Below are 16638 nucleotides of genomic sequence, written 5' to 3'. Positions count from 1 at the left end.
TAAGGGCCTACCGCCATTGTTTGACATCTATACAATGTGACGATCGCAATCACCTCTGATTGGCTGATACTCGCTCACAATTGGTTACAATGCGTTGTTTGCGTCAAACAATAATTCAAATAATGTATAGTCCGTACAAAATGACTTCTCACGCGCCATTTTAACTCTGTGAGTCAACTGTCATGTCAAAAGTACGGGTCACCTATAAAATAAGGACTAAAATCGTACGTTTGACATGACATGATTTGCACATAAAGTTAAAATGGCGTGTGAGTAGTCATTCTGTACGCATTATAATAATGATTGATGCAGCATTTCCGGAATTTACCAGCTGGACTCTGAAGCAATGGTTGTTACATTTAAGTTAAAGTTTAAAGCCCCGCGGTATATTTCTTTTGACCTCGGACGGAATTTTAACAACCCTATTAGGGACTGCGTGGAACCATCTCGACTACGCAGTGATTTTATTCGTGTCCATTGTCATCAGGCACTAAAATGAACTTATTGAAGTGCGCTGGAAGAGTTGGGCCCTACAAATTTACTGTTAGTTTCTGTGCCAATTCGAAGCGCCTCACAGAGCGTACCGAGAATTCTGAACCACGCTGCACGCAGCAGCGCTGCCGCAACAGTGCTGTCACCAGCTGTCACAAGTCCTGTCACGGCACTACTGGTCCCCATACAATCTCTATAAGCTTATATGACATTACATTCCGAGCTAGGCAGAAATGTCGCGGCAGCAATGTAGCGGACATTGCTGCCTAGCTCGGAATGTAATCTATACTATTATACTATTAATATTATAAAGAAGTAATGTCGTTAAGTTTGTTTGTAGGGGGTAATCTCTGGAACTACTGAACCGATTTTGAAAATTCTTTCACCAGTAGAAAGTTACATTATTCCTGAGTGACATAGGCTATATTATGTACACGCGGGCGAAGCCACCGGGATCAGCTAGTGTCATATAAGCTTATAGAGATTGTATGGGGACCAGTAGTGCCGCGACAGGACTGTGACAGCTGGTGACAGCACTGTTGCGGCAGCGCTGCTGCGTGCAGCGTGGTTCGGAACCATACCTTAACACTTTGTGTCAAATCACAAATGGTCTTCGTGTTGACATTTTGTGGACATCACCATCACTAACATTTAGTTCCGAGTACGATCACATGACGCTCACTTCTGTGTGAGCGGCAATATGGTGAAAATCAAGTTGCTTCAAAATAAGGTCGGCAATCGCATGTCCAGCGTATTTGTAGTAGTAGAGAGTAGAGACTAGAGATCAGTGTCATCAGGTGATTCGATCGGGAGGCTCTTTTTCGTATCGCGTGCCGCGGTATATGTCGTATCGTTAATTAAATTAATTAAGGCTAACCGTTTCGTGGAGCTATGCCTCAATGCTGGCGTCGTGATCGTTTACAAGTGCAAAACAAGATATCGATATGTTTTAAAATCGATTAAACTGAATTATCGATGTTCTTACTTTCGCTAACTCTCGCTTGTTGTAGCGTGCGGTAGCTGATGTTCTTACTATGTGTTTACCAATGTGCTTAGTGTTGTGCGATGATTCTCGGATTTATCGACAAACATCCCTGCTGTTTTTTTTTTAGAAAATCTTTATTAGTGAAACTCAGAATACTCAGTACAGTAACTCAATTGTTTTAACGGTGTAGGAAAACATGGTGAGAAAAGCTGCATGCCTCGTAGTTGTTAATGTTCGCAAAGGTATTTGAAATCTGCCAATCCTTGGCCAGCGCGGTAGACGTCTGTGGGCCAAACCCTTCTCGTTCTGAGAGGAGACCCGTGCTCAATAGTGAGCCGGCTATGAGTTGATCGTGATGATGATGATGTTTCAATTTCAGGAACTTTTATCTGCACAATTACTAGACTGCTTTTTTATAACTTTTGAGGTACTAAATCGATCTTGAAGTCTTTCTCTATTTCTTCTTTTCTTCTAAAATATAAAAGGATTGACTGATCTATCAACGCGCAGCTCAAACTACTGGACGGATCGGGCTGAAATTTGGCATGCAGATAGCTATTATGACGTAGACATCCGCTTAGAAAGTATTTTTAAAAATTCAACCCCTAAGGAGGTAAAATAGGCGTCCGAAATTTGTGTAGTCCACACGAACGAAGTCGCGGGCATAAGCTAGTTTGAAGTAAAGGTGTATGCACTGAGTACTTTCCAGTAAAGAGTATCTACCCACTTCTTTGTCTAAATCACGAGAAACCTTATAAAAAGCGAAATGTGCCTTGTTTACCAACTTGTAAGGCATCGTCTTACTCGAATTTCTTTGATTACCTACACTCACGCACGGCTGGTTGAATAAACCTTTCGCGTTTTATTTTCTTTATTCCCTTAAGGTGATGTACCACGAGACCACCCGCAAGAGCCGTCGAAGCTGCATCATATGCACATTGCACACCACGAATTCCCTAATATTGAAAACCAGATCATTTTCATTTTTCACTAGCTGATGCCCGCGACTTCGTCCGCATGGAATTAGGTTTTTTAAAAATCCCGTAGGAACTCTTTGATTTTCCGGGATAAAAGTAGCCTATGTCACTCTCCAGGTCTTTATCTATATCTCTGCAAAAAATCACGTCAATCCGACGCTCCGTTGCGGCGTGATTGAAGGACAAACCAATAAACCGACAAACCAATTAACCAACAAACAAACACACTTTCGCATTTAAAATAAGGGTACTGATAACAAGGGTACTGATTTAATCATTTTTTGATAGATAGGTAGATGGCCGCGTGGATTTATGTTTTAAAATCCCGTGGAAACTCTTTAATTTTCTGGAATAAAAAGTAGCCTATGTCCCTCTCCGGTATGTAAGCTACCTCTGTGCCAAATTTCATTAAAATCGGTTTAACGGTTGGGCCGTGAAAAGCTAGCAGATAGACAGACACACTTTCCCATTTATAATATAGTATGTAATGTAGGCTATGCCTGTGACATCAGTCGCAAAATTCGGCTGAATAAGTCGCATCGAAGAAATGCTGATTACGTCAGTGGAAGTCGTAGTAGATACATTTTTACCGCGCATCTGATGCTACTGACGCGCGTTTTCACTTGCAGAAGACTTTTTTAGAGTTTTTAGGGTTCCATATCTCCAGAGAAAAAAGGAACCCTTATAGGATCACTTCTTTGTCTGTCTGTCGTGTCTATCATTACCAACGGATTCAAAACCTATATCTAAATGGTACCTATATGGTCCCTTTGACCTAGAATAATGGGCAGGTAGCACAAGTAAAGGGGAAAATCCGAACACAGTAAATTATGTATTTTTATTTATTTATTTATTGACACTTTATTGCACACAACACAAAGCAAACATTGAAAAAACACAATACAGGATCTTATTCTAATAGATGTAGCATGCAAAGGCGGCCTTATCGCTAAAGCGATCTCTTCCAGGCAACCTTTGACGAAAGGAATCACGAAAGCACGGGTTGGTGCAGCAGCCGAAAATGGCCCTAGTTATTATTATAAATTAGACTACATACACAGTACATTCTAATAATACACAAATATATATAAATATATATACCCATATACATATCTCTATAATATACTACATAATTCTGTTTACATAGATAAATAATAGTTCTTCAAACGATTTTTGAAGGTGTTTAAGGATTTCGCCTGACGTATTTCAGCTGGGAGAGTATTCCAGAGCTTGACACTGTTAGTGGTGAAAGAGTTACCATAGTATACCGTGCAGCTGTGTGGAGTCATAAGCTTATTGTCGGTGCTGGAGCGGAGGGAGAACTGATGGTTCTCACCAAGATAGGAAAACCGTTCTTTTAAGTATGTTGGTGTTTGAGGGTATGTATGTTTACATCTCAAAAAAATGATGGTACGGAACTTTTCGTTTGTGAGCATCTCGCACTTGACCGGTTTTTTTACTCACTTCTACTACATGACAATACAAATTCATAGCAGTACGTAAGTCATTCTGTTTTAAATTTTTCCCATACTTAGGTTGGTATAGATACCTACTGATATATTTATGTAAAGTGTTTAGCATCTTCACTTGTTTGTGTTACTTATCCAATTATAGGGGGAACGCTAACCAACCAATTTCAAAAGCCACCACGTTGGTATCCTTTACCAGGCAAGTAGTTAGCTTCAACCCCACAAGCACAAATAACCTCTATTTCATTCGTAGGTAATACCAAAATTGCCTGCAGCCATTTAGCAAATTAATAAACGCTGTAAGCTTAACTTTACATGACTAACCAATGTGTCTCCGTGAAATACATACGCGCGGTATTGGATGGACGGGTCATTTAATTTCGTCGGGTGATATTAATTTTGGGGTAGTGATTTCAGCGCATTCATGTGTAAAGCGACCCTCCGCAGACGCGGCGATGATAATGTGGAATCGCTTATTGTGTATAAATTGTTTGGCCAACAAAAATTGCTCGAACAAAGAACGATTAAAATCTCTTTTCGTTTAAAATGTTGAAAACGAAGCCTTTTTACAACAATCGTCGCTTATTGATGCGTGAAAAAAACGTATCATGGTGATTATTATTTTTACTTAACAGAACAAAGTCCTATCCATTGACTTATATATGATACTTCGTACATCAGCACACCACTACTTCGCACAGGGCTATTGAACAACCAAAATGGCACCGACTGATGCGTGTTTTGCATTGGTGCTTTAGCACCAATGCAAACTCAGTGACGTCTGGATTTCAAACGGGTCGTTCATTAGTATCTAAGAGGTGGCGCTGATTTATTTGGTTCCAAAACCGTGGAAAACTTTGTTCGCTTGACCATATCTTGTCATTTATTTATATCGATGGTCCTATCTAAATTTAATACACCAGTTGATGGTGATCATTAAATTATTTTGGTCCTCCGTGGTACATTAGGTAGCGATAGTTTTCCATGGCCTTGACATCTGCCTTAATTTGGTTTCGAGAGAGTCCAACTCTTTTAAGTTCTTCCTAAATGGACTCCAGGCACAGTTTGCGACAGTTAGGAACTTCTAACAAAACGTTGAGGCTTCGACGTCACTGGCAGGGGCAAATTTGCAGGTAGCCCTAAAGTAGCCCTGTTTATCTTTGATTTTACGTCACCATAGCCAAATATTTGACATATTGTCGATTCAGGGTTAAACCGAGAGTTCCCTCACTCCAGTTCACTCTGGTGCAGCTAGGTGATTCGCTAACTCAATGTCTAACACTAAATGATAGCTACCGAGGTTGGTTGGTTCTACATTGCTGCTTCACTGAGTGATATTAAAATATTTTTTCGTAGAAAACCTTCAACGGATTAAAAAATGATCTCAGTGGCTATCATTCAGTGTTAGAAACTGAGTTAGCGAATCACCCCGCAGGTATTGGTTGGAGTACCACGTCTTCTGTTACCGACAGGTTTGCCATTGAAAAGTTACTTCTACTAACGAAAAATTTGGCAGTCATCGTATCTTATTTCGTTGACCTTAACTCCCGATACTAGAAGCATCAAAACTTCTTTTGCGCTACTTCATACCAATCAAATTTTCCGAGAGCTTACCTACTGGTCTTTATACGCGTCATCCAACCAGCGATGCCTAGGTAGGGCATCCAAATGGGTAATTTCCTATTAACCGTCTCAAGTATGCTCTATACTTGAGTCACGACCAGCGATATCCAATGCAGCCGACAGGCTGATTTACTCTCCAATAAAGGTTGACTAACTCGTTCCCGTAACTTCGTCTGGTTCCGCTTGGTTCTGTTAGAATATCTCAAAATATTTAGGGGTCTAAGTTATAGAGAGAATTTGTATAAAATTTCAAGTTCTCTGTCTGAGCGTTTGTGATATAATGTCTTTTACAATTACGAGTATGTTGATTTGGTGGTTGTTTAGCCCACAGATATCAATGGTTCAGCCCTTATTTAATTTTTTTGGATATCGCTATTCGGGAATTGAATCCAAAGATATTGATATCAAAACATTACGTTAATGCAATCGATATCAAATCGCGTTCCTACACAATTAAACTTACGCTTGCATGAACCATGGGCCTGACCACTAACATTACCCGTAAATCCAAAATAGTCGAAAACAAATGAAAATAGAGCGATGTGAAACCGATTATCTGGTTTCGATCGTTAATGCGTTTCTATATTGGGTACTGAATACCGACTACTGTATTAGTGGATGTATGCATCGCCTCTTCTCCACGAGGGAATAGAAAACGACAGAACAAGGACTAAAATAGAAACAGTACAAGCACCTTATGTCACAAATCACAGTACGTTGTTGATTGAAAAACTTGTAGCGCAGCGGTAATAATATGCTACATTGAGTTATAACTTTTGCCTATCTCGTAACAGCGTCATCTGCACACCTATATTTAATTTTAAAAAGGGAAAATCACTGAATGACATACCAAGTGTGCAGCTTCAACTGGGTTTAGAAACTGATTGAAATGTAGATCTCCAGTATGGAAGTATCATCATCATCTTCAACCGATTGTGAAAGTTTATTCATTCTTTCAATTCTACATTTCACGAGAGCGAGCTGAGGGCATAAAGCTATACAACAAGGCTCTATTTCGTATGGTGTGTCATTTAGTTGACCGCATAAAACATCAGTTTTCTTCAAGATCTCTTTGTCTCGCGCCGTATACTCGACGTCACGTCGTACGTCTGTCTTTTAAATCGTACAATCGGACCCTCTGCTACAAACACACCTGTTGAGCACCTGTCTTAAGTCGTTCGCGGCCTCCCGCACTCCATATGCTACTAACACGTGCTATGAAATGTGCTCAGACTATTTCAATCGGAATAGTTTTTTGTTTTGGTCTGCATGACACACCCAAAATTGCGTAAAAGTTCCAAAGTAGCTTTTACAAGGAACCTTTTTTCAGTAGCAAATAAATAAATAATTTGATTTTAATGATAATGATGAAGATTCAAGAGAACCCTCTATAGCGCTGATTTACAAAAGAATCTGATTGCAAAGCTGATATGAAAAGTATTTTGAAACCCTATTTAGTTAATTTTAATATAGGTACCTATGCATTCCTTTTACCATTAGAAAAACTAAATAATTAAATAAACCAGATATGATACACTTAGACTATTCAACCAAGAACAAAGGGGACACTTGACGGCAACGTTAGTTCCGATTTTCGCCACGCGTCAAAAGAGCCTTGTCGCACTGTAGATTGATAACGGGCGCCATGCGGGTGCCCATGTTTTGAGCCTGTTCGTAGGCGTCGGTTTACCCAACACCGCGGCCGTAGGTATGTAGGTATATGTGAAATCTGTGATTCCACTTTTTAAAATGCGAATGTGTGAGCTGTGCCTATCTGAAGTTTGGTACCTAATATATTTGGAAAAATCAACATGAAAAATCTCTAGTTTCTAGACCCGGCTGTACGTCGAAATGTCAGTCAGTCAGTTTATTCTTTAGATCATAGGTACTGTACGTTGTATCGTTGTATTTTAAAGTAGATCGTTTAACTTAAGCATTTGTTGGTGGCGGAGAAACGAAAATAGCTTGTAGAGACGGCGCGTCGGTGTGACGCCGACGTCGGGCACGCGCCGCCACCGCACGCTCCCTTGAAATATTCCGATGCACATGCTTTTAATTGCTCATTAATCGCGGCGTAGATAAAATTAGGATTTATAAACCATCTCTGGATTGCAACGCGCTCGAGTTCGCTGTATCAACGGTTTCTTTGCTTTGTAATTAATGTGATGCGTATGGAATTTATCACCTCGACGACGCTTCCGTCTTCTACTATAGTCACTAGCTTATGCCCGCGACTTCGTCCGCATGGACTACACAAAGGGGTTTGATTATTTTAGTATGGAGCCTGACCTACCTCAGTGTCCGCCATTTTCTTTTCTTTTTCGAAATAACGGCCACGCATGAAATCTGCATTATCAAAATTTGGATTTTCAAAAACACTTTCTTAGTCGATGTCTGCGTCATAATAGCTATGTGCATGCCAAACAGCCCGATCCTTCCAGTAGCTGTACGTTGATATATCAGTCAGTCAGTCTGTGAGTCACCTTTTCCTTTTATATAATAATATTATAAATGCGAAAGTGTGTCTGTCTGTCTGTCTGGTAGCTTTTCACGGCTCAACCGTTTAACCGATTTAGACGAAATTTGGTACAGAGGTAGCTTGCAACCCGGGGAAGAACATAGGCTACTTTTTATTCCGGAAAATTTTGGAGTTCCCACAGGATTTTTAAAAACCTAAATCCACGCATACGAAGTCGCGGGCATCGGCTAGTATTTAAATAAATGCCTATTATAAGTTTAATGTGTGAATTTGTGTAGGTAGGTATCTGTTTGTCTGCCTGTGTCACCATAGCGCTCAAACGAATGGACCGATTTGAATGCGGTTTCTTTTCTTTAAAGCCTGTATAATCGATGTTTGATGAAAATCTGTTCTGCCGTCTCATTCAATAATAGATATTTTGTTCCATTCGATTTTGTATTCTTTTAAAACAATACGCATATATTTTGTGAGTTGTGACCCTTAATAAAGTCTTAAGAATTCTACCTACTCATCTAACACCCTACGATACTACAAATAAATTTGCATAGTGCCCATTCATCGTCAAACCAACCCTTGTTTATTAAATTTCGTCGTAACTTATCCCCATATCCCCACTATTCCAATGCATAGGAATAGTGCATATGCATCGGAGCCAGGAGGTGCGTTGCGTCCGAAAAGCCGAAAGCGTGCGGTCAGTACATTCGCGCGCGTCGTCTCGCCGTGACGTCCCATGGCGTCGCTAGTGTTGCACTTTTCAACGCGAGTGTACCTTCGTCACGGCCCTGTGTCGCCACGTTTTACGCGACTGTACCTCATACAACGGCTTCAATAACGTAGCACTTTTGTCACGTGTAAGCGCGACGGTACATATTTTATCTCACGGTCTTAATAATGTAGGCGCATTTTTTATCACGCGTGTAGATATGCAGCTGCTTATAAGTTTTAAAATATAAAAATCAATACTTATAATATAGTACCTACTTGTAAAATATACATTCGTCTATTTATAGTCACGGAGTTGACCGTAAAATAATCAAGTGGAATGATGCACGTTATAAGTGAATCGTCACAACCGTCAATTAATCGTACTTTTACCACATGGTTAGACAAATGATACCAGACCATAATATAATAATATAAATAAATCAATTATATTAATAATGCAATGCGTTCGTTTATAATCAAAGAGTTAAAATAACAAAATAGACGGACAATGGACTGAATTATGTACACTGGACTAGTCACTAACCACTATGTTCTTTCACTAAGTTAGTGACTTAAGAGTTTTTAATTTCGGTCTGAACTTATGATCGTTTTATTAACAAAATGCTTTTTGTCGTTTACCTACCTAGCAAATCAAATTCATTTCTTCATTTCACTTATCACTTTTACAACTAACTCTTGGACTATAATACAAATGCTTTGTTGTTGGTATTGAGGGTATTGAAAATATTTTACTGCGGTGAAAAGGTAGTAGGATTTTGAACAGAGTAATGTAGGTACCTACCTACCCTACCTACTTGGATTTTATCTTTTTGTTGAAATTTGTTTGGGATAGAAAAGAACGGATTATTATTATTATTGTTAACTAGCTGCCCCGGCGAAATTCGTACCGCCTAACACTCGATTCTTTTTCAGGATTTTTTTAAATTCTTCTCTCCGTAAGAACCAACCCCGTACTTAAAGGAATATTATGAAAAAAGAATTAGCGAAATCGATTCAGCTGTTCTCGTGATTTGCGATGACCAACACATTTAGTGATTCATTTTAATATTAGGATAGAAGATTTGGAGTCTGAATGTAGTTTTGAGTATTTTAAGGACATATTCTATGCGTACGTGACGCGGCGGGCGTCTCGAAAATCGATGCAACGCAAACATGTTGATGTGCGAATAACAATCAACGCGATTCAACCCTACGGTTTGGATGCGGAGTAATAATAGCGTCGGGAGGGACCGTTCCTCACAGAGGGCCGTGTACACAAGCGATTATAATTCCTAATTAGCGGGCTACAAAGTTCATTATGCAACGCCCTAAGCTCAGTCGCGTCGGACCGTGCGTCCACGCGAGTATAAACCCTAATTAACATGTTATAAAGTTCATTGTGCAACGCCTGAAGGTTACGAGTAGCGTCGTACTTGCATTTGTGAATGGTTTATACTCATCGATTTTAATAACTCTGTCTACTACGGTTGTAAAGAGGGCTCTAACAATATTGATCACGTTTTTCATAGACATTGTAATTTGTAGTTGGCTTGATACCTAATATGGCTTTGATATACCTAAGTACCTATTTGTAATTTTTTTTTCTTCTAAGAAAAGATCATTTTAGTGGCAAAACTGAAATACATTAATAGGAAAATAAATAACTAAGTTGCACGTCGCGTTTATCTGTGTACCTATTTGCTTTAAATTGCGGCTTTTACTACTAGTATTTACATTTAGTTCACCCGTGCGAAACCGGGGTGACTCAGCTAGTTTGTAATAAAACAAAAAAAACATAGTTAAATAAGTAGGTAGGTAGGTACATGCTTAATTATTTACAAATTCGTACAAATCTGCGCGGCGAAAAAATGGAAATAGATAACTGCCAAAATATGGGTACAATAAGAAATATAATAACCCATATAACAAGAGACGCATTTTTTTATCAAACAAGCAATTTCTCAGTAGATCGCTTCGTTGTAAGATGAGAAGCACGTTGTATTTAATGGTTGTTAGAGATCAGTAAAATACAGGAACTGAACTTAAACACTTATTTAATTAATTAAAAACTGGAGATAATTCCGGGACACGTCACACCAAACCAACAATAAATGAAGAGAAATGTCCTGTTGTAGAAAAATAGCCAATAAAGTTCTTGCGCTATTGCTCGCACTATTATTGCAGGCGAATGTCTTGAACATGCCCCCGGGCGTTGAAGGCTGCACCTTCAACCACCTTGATTGACTTCACAAATTGGTAACGGGCAAATGCGGGAAAACGATCTTCTCACAGTTCCGCTTGCAGTTTTTACGTCAGCCACTCGTGCAACTTGATCGGGGCCAGGAAAAAGAGCCACAATTCTTCCCAGTTTCCACTTTAAGGGAGGTAGATTATCCTCCTTTAGAAGGACCAACGAGTTGAGTTCCAATGTATGGTATGGTGTCTGCCATTTAGTACGTTTCTGGAGTTCAGAAACATACTCCTTGCTCCATCGCGCCCAGAAATGCTGCCGGAGTTGCTCAACTCTTTTGTATCTGGTCACATGTGTGTCCGCTTTGCGTCCTTGGTAATCTTCAGTCGGAATAGCTGTGAGCGGACGCCCAATTAAAAAATGGCCAGGGGTCAGTGGGGTCAAGTCGTCTGGATGCGAAGATAAAGGAGTAAGTGGTCGCGAATTTAAAATTGCCTCAATTTGTGTTAAAGTCGTATACAATTCTTCGTAAGTTAAATGACTGTTGCCTAGCACTCGCAATAAATGAAATTTGGTGGATTTTACCCCCGCCTCCCAAACACCGCCGAAATGAGGAGAATACGCCGGAATAAAGTGAAAATTAATTCCTTCATTTGAAAGCTCACTGGACAGTGAGTCAGAATTTTGTTGCAAAAACTTGGTTAGATCATTGTACGCCCCAATAAATGAAGTTCCGTTGTCAGAATATAGATGGCGTGGTTTTCCGCGACGAGCCACAAGTCTACGTAGAGCTAGAATGTAGCTATTACTTGTCAAGTCACCTACCAATTCCAAATGAATAGCCTTGGTAGTGAAACATATAAAAATGGCGATGTACACTTTCACAATACGACAACCACGTCCTTGACGACTTGCGGAAGATATAGGACCTGCATAGTCAACGCCAACGGTTTCAAAGGGGGAACCACCTGGAGTAAGTCGCCGCCGCGGCAAATCACCCATAATAGGAGCGACAACACTTCCTTTCATTCGTGTGCATCGAATGCAACGACGATAAGTAGCCTTTGCCAAATTACGGCCACCGATTGGCCAGTAAACTTCTCTGATCGAAGCCAACAATAATTGTGGCCCAGCGTGCATGAGTTTCGTATGTTCGTATTTAAATAATAGTTGAGTGAATCGATGAGTGGACTGTAAAATTAAAGGATGTTTTTTATCATACGAAAATTCTGAGTTGCTGATACGACCGCCAACCCGCATTAAATTATTCTCATCTAGAAACACGTTAAATTTTAATAAAGCACTCTTCGCAGGCAAGTTTTTCTTATGCAATAAAATATCATACTCGGCAAAGGATTCTTTCTGAGACGTGCGAATAATGACGTTTAATGAATTATTTAATTCAGTTTCAGTGAGAAAATTGGTTGTAGCACGTCGTCCTTTACATGCTTCAACAAAACGTAGCACATACGCAATTGCACGTCTAAGCCTGTTAAAATTTGAAAAACGGTCAAAATTAATAAATTCAGTTGAATTTTCCGTTTTAACTAAACACGACAACTCAGTACGCGTTTCAGGTAGCGAATCGGAATGTACTGACGTAGAAGGCCAATTACTGCTAGGTTCCTTCAAAAAACTTGGTCCTGACCACCACATATCGAGAGACTGAATAGTGTCAACACTGACTCCACGTGACACATAATCCGCTGGGTTTTGCTTAGTAGGAACGTGTCGCCATGCGCAATCACCGGTCTTTTCTAAAATATCGCCAACGCGATTGCGAACAAATGTATGTAGCTTACTCGGCAACATCTTAAGCCAACCTAATACAATAGTGGAGTCGGTCCAAAAAACAGTACACGCTGCATTAACTCTAAGTGAGCTAGTAACTTTTTCATACAGCTTCGCTGCAACCTGAGCACCACAAAGCTCAAGCCTAGGGATAGTTGTGGCTTTAATGGGTGCCACCCTACTCTTAGCAAGTAATAACCGCACTAAGATTCTGCCACTACTATCAATGCTACGGACGTAGAGACACGCCCCGTAAGCCCTTTCCGACGCATCGGAAAATGCATGAATCTCTACTCGCACGAACAAATCTATTAATACGCGACGTGGTACTTGTAGATTTGCCAAAACATGCAGATTTTTAATTACTTCCCACCAAGCTTCTTGAATCTCCGGCGTCAATGGGTCATCCCACGACAAGTTTTGTAACCATAAGCTTTGCAATATAATTTTTAATTTAATAACGACCGGAGAGACCAGACCTAATGGATCGAATATCTGTGAAATTACAGAAAGCACATCACGTTTTGAGCTTCCCTTTACTGTGATCGAAGTACCGATCGGAAAATGCAACTCATCAGATTCAGGGTGCCATCCTAAACCTAAAGTTTTGCTTGACTCGTTACCCCCTACATTTAAATCATGCGTGGACTCAGTGGACTCTGAAACTAACTGAGGCTCATTAGACTTCCACTTTCTCAGTGGCAAGCGAGCAGAGGCGAGGGTAGCCGTTACTTCACTACGAATGTTACGCACTACGTTTAAATCATCCCCGCCACTCAACAGATCGTCAACGTAAAAATCGTGAAGGATGATTTCAGCGATCTGATTGTCCTTACATTCAAGTCCTAGCTGCTTAAGGCATCTGGTAGCAAGGAAAGGTGCACTTGCTGTACCATACGTTACGGTATTTAATTCAAATGCCTTAAGTGGTTGATTAGGGTTGTCACGCCATATTATACGCTGTAAATACCTATCATCAGGATGCACAAGTATCTGCCGATACATTTTCTCCACGTCGGCTAAAATAACGTACTTGTGTTGCCTAAACCTCAGAAGAATGGACAACAAATCGTCCTGCACTGTCGGACCTACCATCTGAATACTGTTTAGACTAATATTAGTGCTAGTGGTAGAGGAACTTGCATTGAACACGGCCCTTAATTTAGTAGTCACACTGTTCTCACGCAACACGCCGTGATGTGGGATAAAATGTGCATTACTATCCGAATTAAGTTCACATTCTGACATGTGACCTAAAGACTGATATTCGGACATAAACTCGCGGTACATTTCATAGAGTTTTGGTTGTTTAAGAAGCCTGCGTTCTAAAGACAAGAAACACTGTTTGGCTCGATGTAAAGAATCGCCTAAAACACTAGGATTTTCCTTTAATGGGATTCTCACGCAAAAACGACCGTCCTCTAAGCGAGTAGTATTTTCAATAAAATGCTCCTCACATAATTTCTGTTCCGGTGAATAACTAGATGAACTGGAAATATTTACTTCTTCTAAATTCCAAAAACGTGCGAGTTGACCCTGAATATCTTGATTTAGTATATCAGTGGTAGGGTAAGTGTTAACGTAATTACATTGTATATGGTTAGGCAGATGTGATGTGGAAAATCTGTTATTCATCGGGCCAGAAATTATCCACCCTAACCTAGTCTCGCAAAGGGTAGGCTTATTATTACCTAAATTAATTCTTTGCGATCCTACAATGTCCCAAAAAATATCAGCACCTAATATTAAATCCACTGACGCCGGTGTGTGAAAATGAGGATCCGCTAAACAAACGTCAGTAGGTATATTGAGGTTTGAAATGTCGAGTGAGCGACATGGCACGTTGTCTGTTAACGACGGCAAAACAAAACAATTTAAATTAGTCATAAATGTATCATTTAATGACTTCAAACGCAAGCGACACATTTTATTAATATGCGTAGACGCATTATTAATACCCAGTACAGATTGATCGATATGATTATAAGGCAGATTTAACTGACGAAACATTTTTTCTGACAGTAGGCTGGAAGTGCTACCAGAATCCAAAACAGCGCGTCCGATATGTTCGCGATTGTTTGAATCATATAACTTAACTAGCGCAGTCGATAATATAACGTCCCCGCGGCGACTGTTTACTTCAAGACTCGCGGACGACACGCTCGCTGATAACGCTAAGTTATTTGGATTTGTGGTGGAGGGAGTCGCGCTGACACTTTCAGGGCTCTCGCTATGCACAACTGGCTTCTGCTTATCTGTAACATGGACTAAAACTGAGTGTTTTCTTTTACAAATTTTACACCCATTTTTTTTACAATTATTTGAAAAATGGGATTTAGAAAAACAATTAAAACATACCTTAAAGGTAGGTAATAACTGCAGGCGCTCTTCATTACTCAACGCTAAAAATTGAGGGCAGGTACTTAATTTATGCACGGCGCTGCATTTGGGACAAAAGTCCTTTGAACTTAAATTATTATTAGTTTGTGTGGTCACCATAGCCTTTAGTTTTGACTGTTTATTATTTGAGTTGTTGTGGGGTGTCTGACGCGAACATTCTATTGTATCAAGTATATTAGTACGCATCCTAACGAAATCGAGGAAGTCCTGTAGCTCTATGCGTTTTTTGCTGTCTAAGCGGCCTTTATACTCCTCCCATTCACGATAAGTTGTACTGTCCAACTTATGAGTGATAATGTAAATGAGAAGGGTGCTCCATTCCTTAATCGGTTCACCTAAGATCTCCAAAGCACGGAGATTTTTATTAAATTGGTCGAGAATGTGCTTCAAATTAGAAGCAGATTCCCGTGTGACCGGTTCGATATTAAATAAGGCAGCAACATGGTTCTGTATTAACAAACGTTTATTATCAAACCGATCACACATGAGTTTCCATGCTACATTATAGTTGCTAGACGAAAACTCGATGGATGATATTACCACAGCGGCAGACCCCTCCAATGATGTTCTTAAATAATGGAATTTATTGACGTCATCTATGTCGTCATTATTATGAATTAGACTGGTAAAAGTATCTCTAAACTCCAGCCAATTGTTATATGCACCACTAAACTTAGGAAGTTGGATGGTAGGCAACTTGACAGGGTTCAGTCTACTACAGCGTGAACCATCATCGCTAGGAAGTGGCACTTGTGACTTTTTATAATTTGCTAGCATCTCCTGTCCGTGGCTTAAGGCCTTGTAATATCTACATTCAAACTCTTCACGTTCTGCCAACTGCAGGTCAACATTATCCGAGATACACTCTAACCGAGTTTGAGTTTCATCGTATTGAGAGTACAATAAATCTAACTTGTTTATGCGTAATTCCAACTCACTGATATCCTTTGCAGATGGTGACACGGTGCTATTCTCCAATGACTTCAAATAACCAGAAAAAATTGTAATCCGACCTTTATAACTGCTCCGTTTTTTCGTTAACTCATTAATTTCGGCCATTCTTGGGAGACGAGTGCAAAACCTGGAATTTGATACAATAATAATGTAATAACTATATAAACAATTTATATTTTTACACAGTTAGATACCTAAAACAACAATTATTGATACAATAGTTTAATGTCAAAGTTTGTAAAAATCTCAGTTAGGTTTGTAAAATTAGACAATGTTACAATGTGAAATCTATATCTATTTGATTATTAACATGCTACTAAACGTTAAATGTTAAAATATATTTAATCTAGGCACATACTATCACAATTTAACAGTTTTTTAAGATTAACTTTGACTAAAATTTACACATTGTCAAATCCATAACCTATGACCAATTGACCACCACACATGACCTGGAATTTCTGGTACAATCCGGGGCGAAGCTGACCAATGTATTTAATGGTTGTTAGAGATCAGTAAAATACAGGAACTGAACTTAAACACTTATTTAATTAATTAAAAACTGGAGATAA

At 39.6% G+C, this 16638-nt stretch overlaps 2 protein-coding genes across 3 annotated transcripts in view; one reads left to right on the top strand and one right to left on the bottom strand.

The window, feature by feature from the left end:
- Positions 1-16638, top strand: part of LOC138403926 (AF4/FMR2 family member lilli-like) — a 195671-nt gene that overhangs the window by 143159 nt on the left and 35874 nt on the right. The window lies entirely within an intron of this gene.
- LOC138403913 (uncharacterized) lies at positions 10860-16613 on the bottom strand. Its single transcript, XM_069506084.1, has 2 exons — positions 16051-16613; positions 10860-14967 (listed from the first exon to the last, which is right to left on the bottom strand). Exons 1-2 carry the CDS (start codon positions 16169-16171, stop codon positions 10958-10960), a joined length of 4131 nt encoding a protein of 1376 aa, XP_069362185.1. The 5' UTR covers positions 16172-16613; the 3' UTR covers positions 10860-10957.

Source organism: Maniola hyperantus, chromosome 22, assembly GCF_902806685.2.
Source record: "Maniola hyperantus chromosome 22, iAphHyp1.2, whole genome shotgun sequence".
NCBI classification, from domain to species: domain Eukaryota; kingdom Metazoa; phylum Arthropoda; class Insecta; order Lepidoptera; family Nymphalidae; genus Maniola; species Maniola hyperantus.
This window is presented reverse-complemented; position numbering and strand designations above follow the sequence as displayed.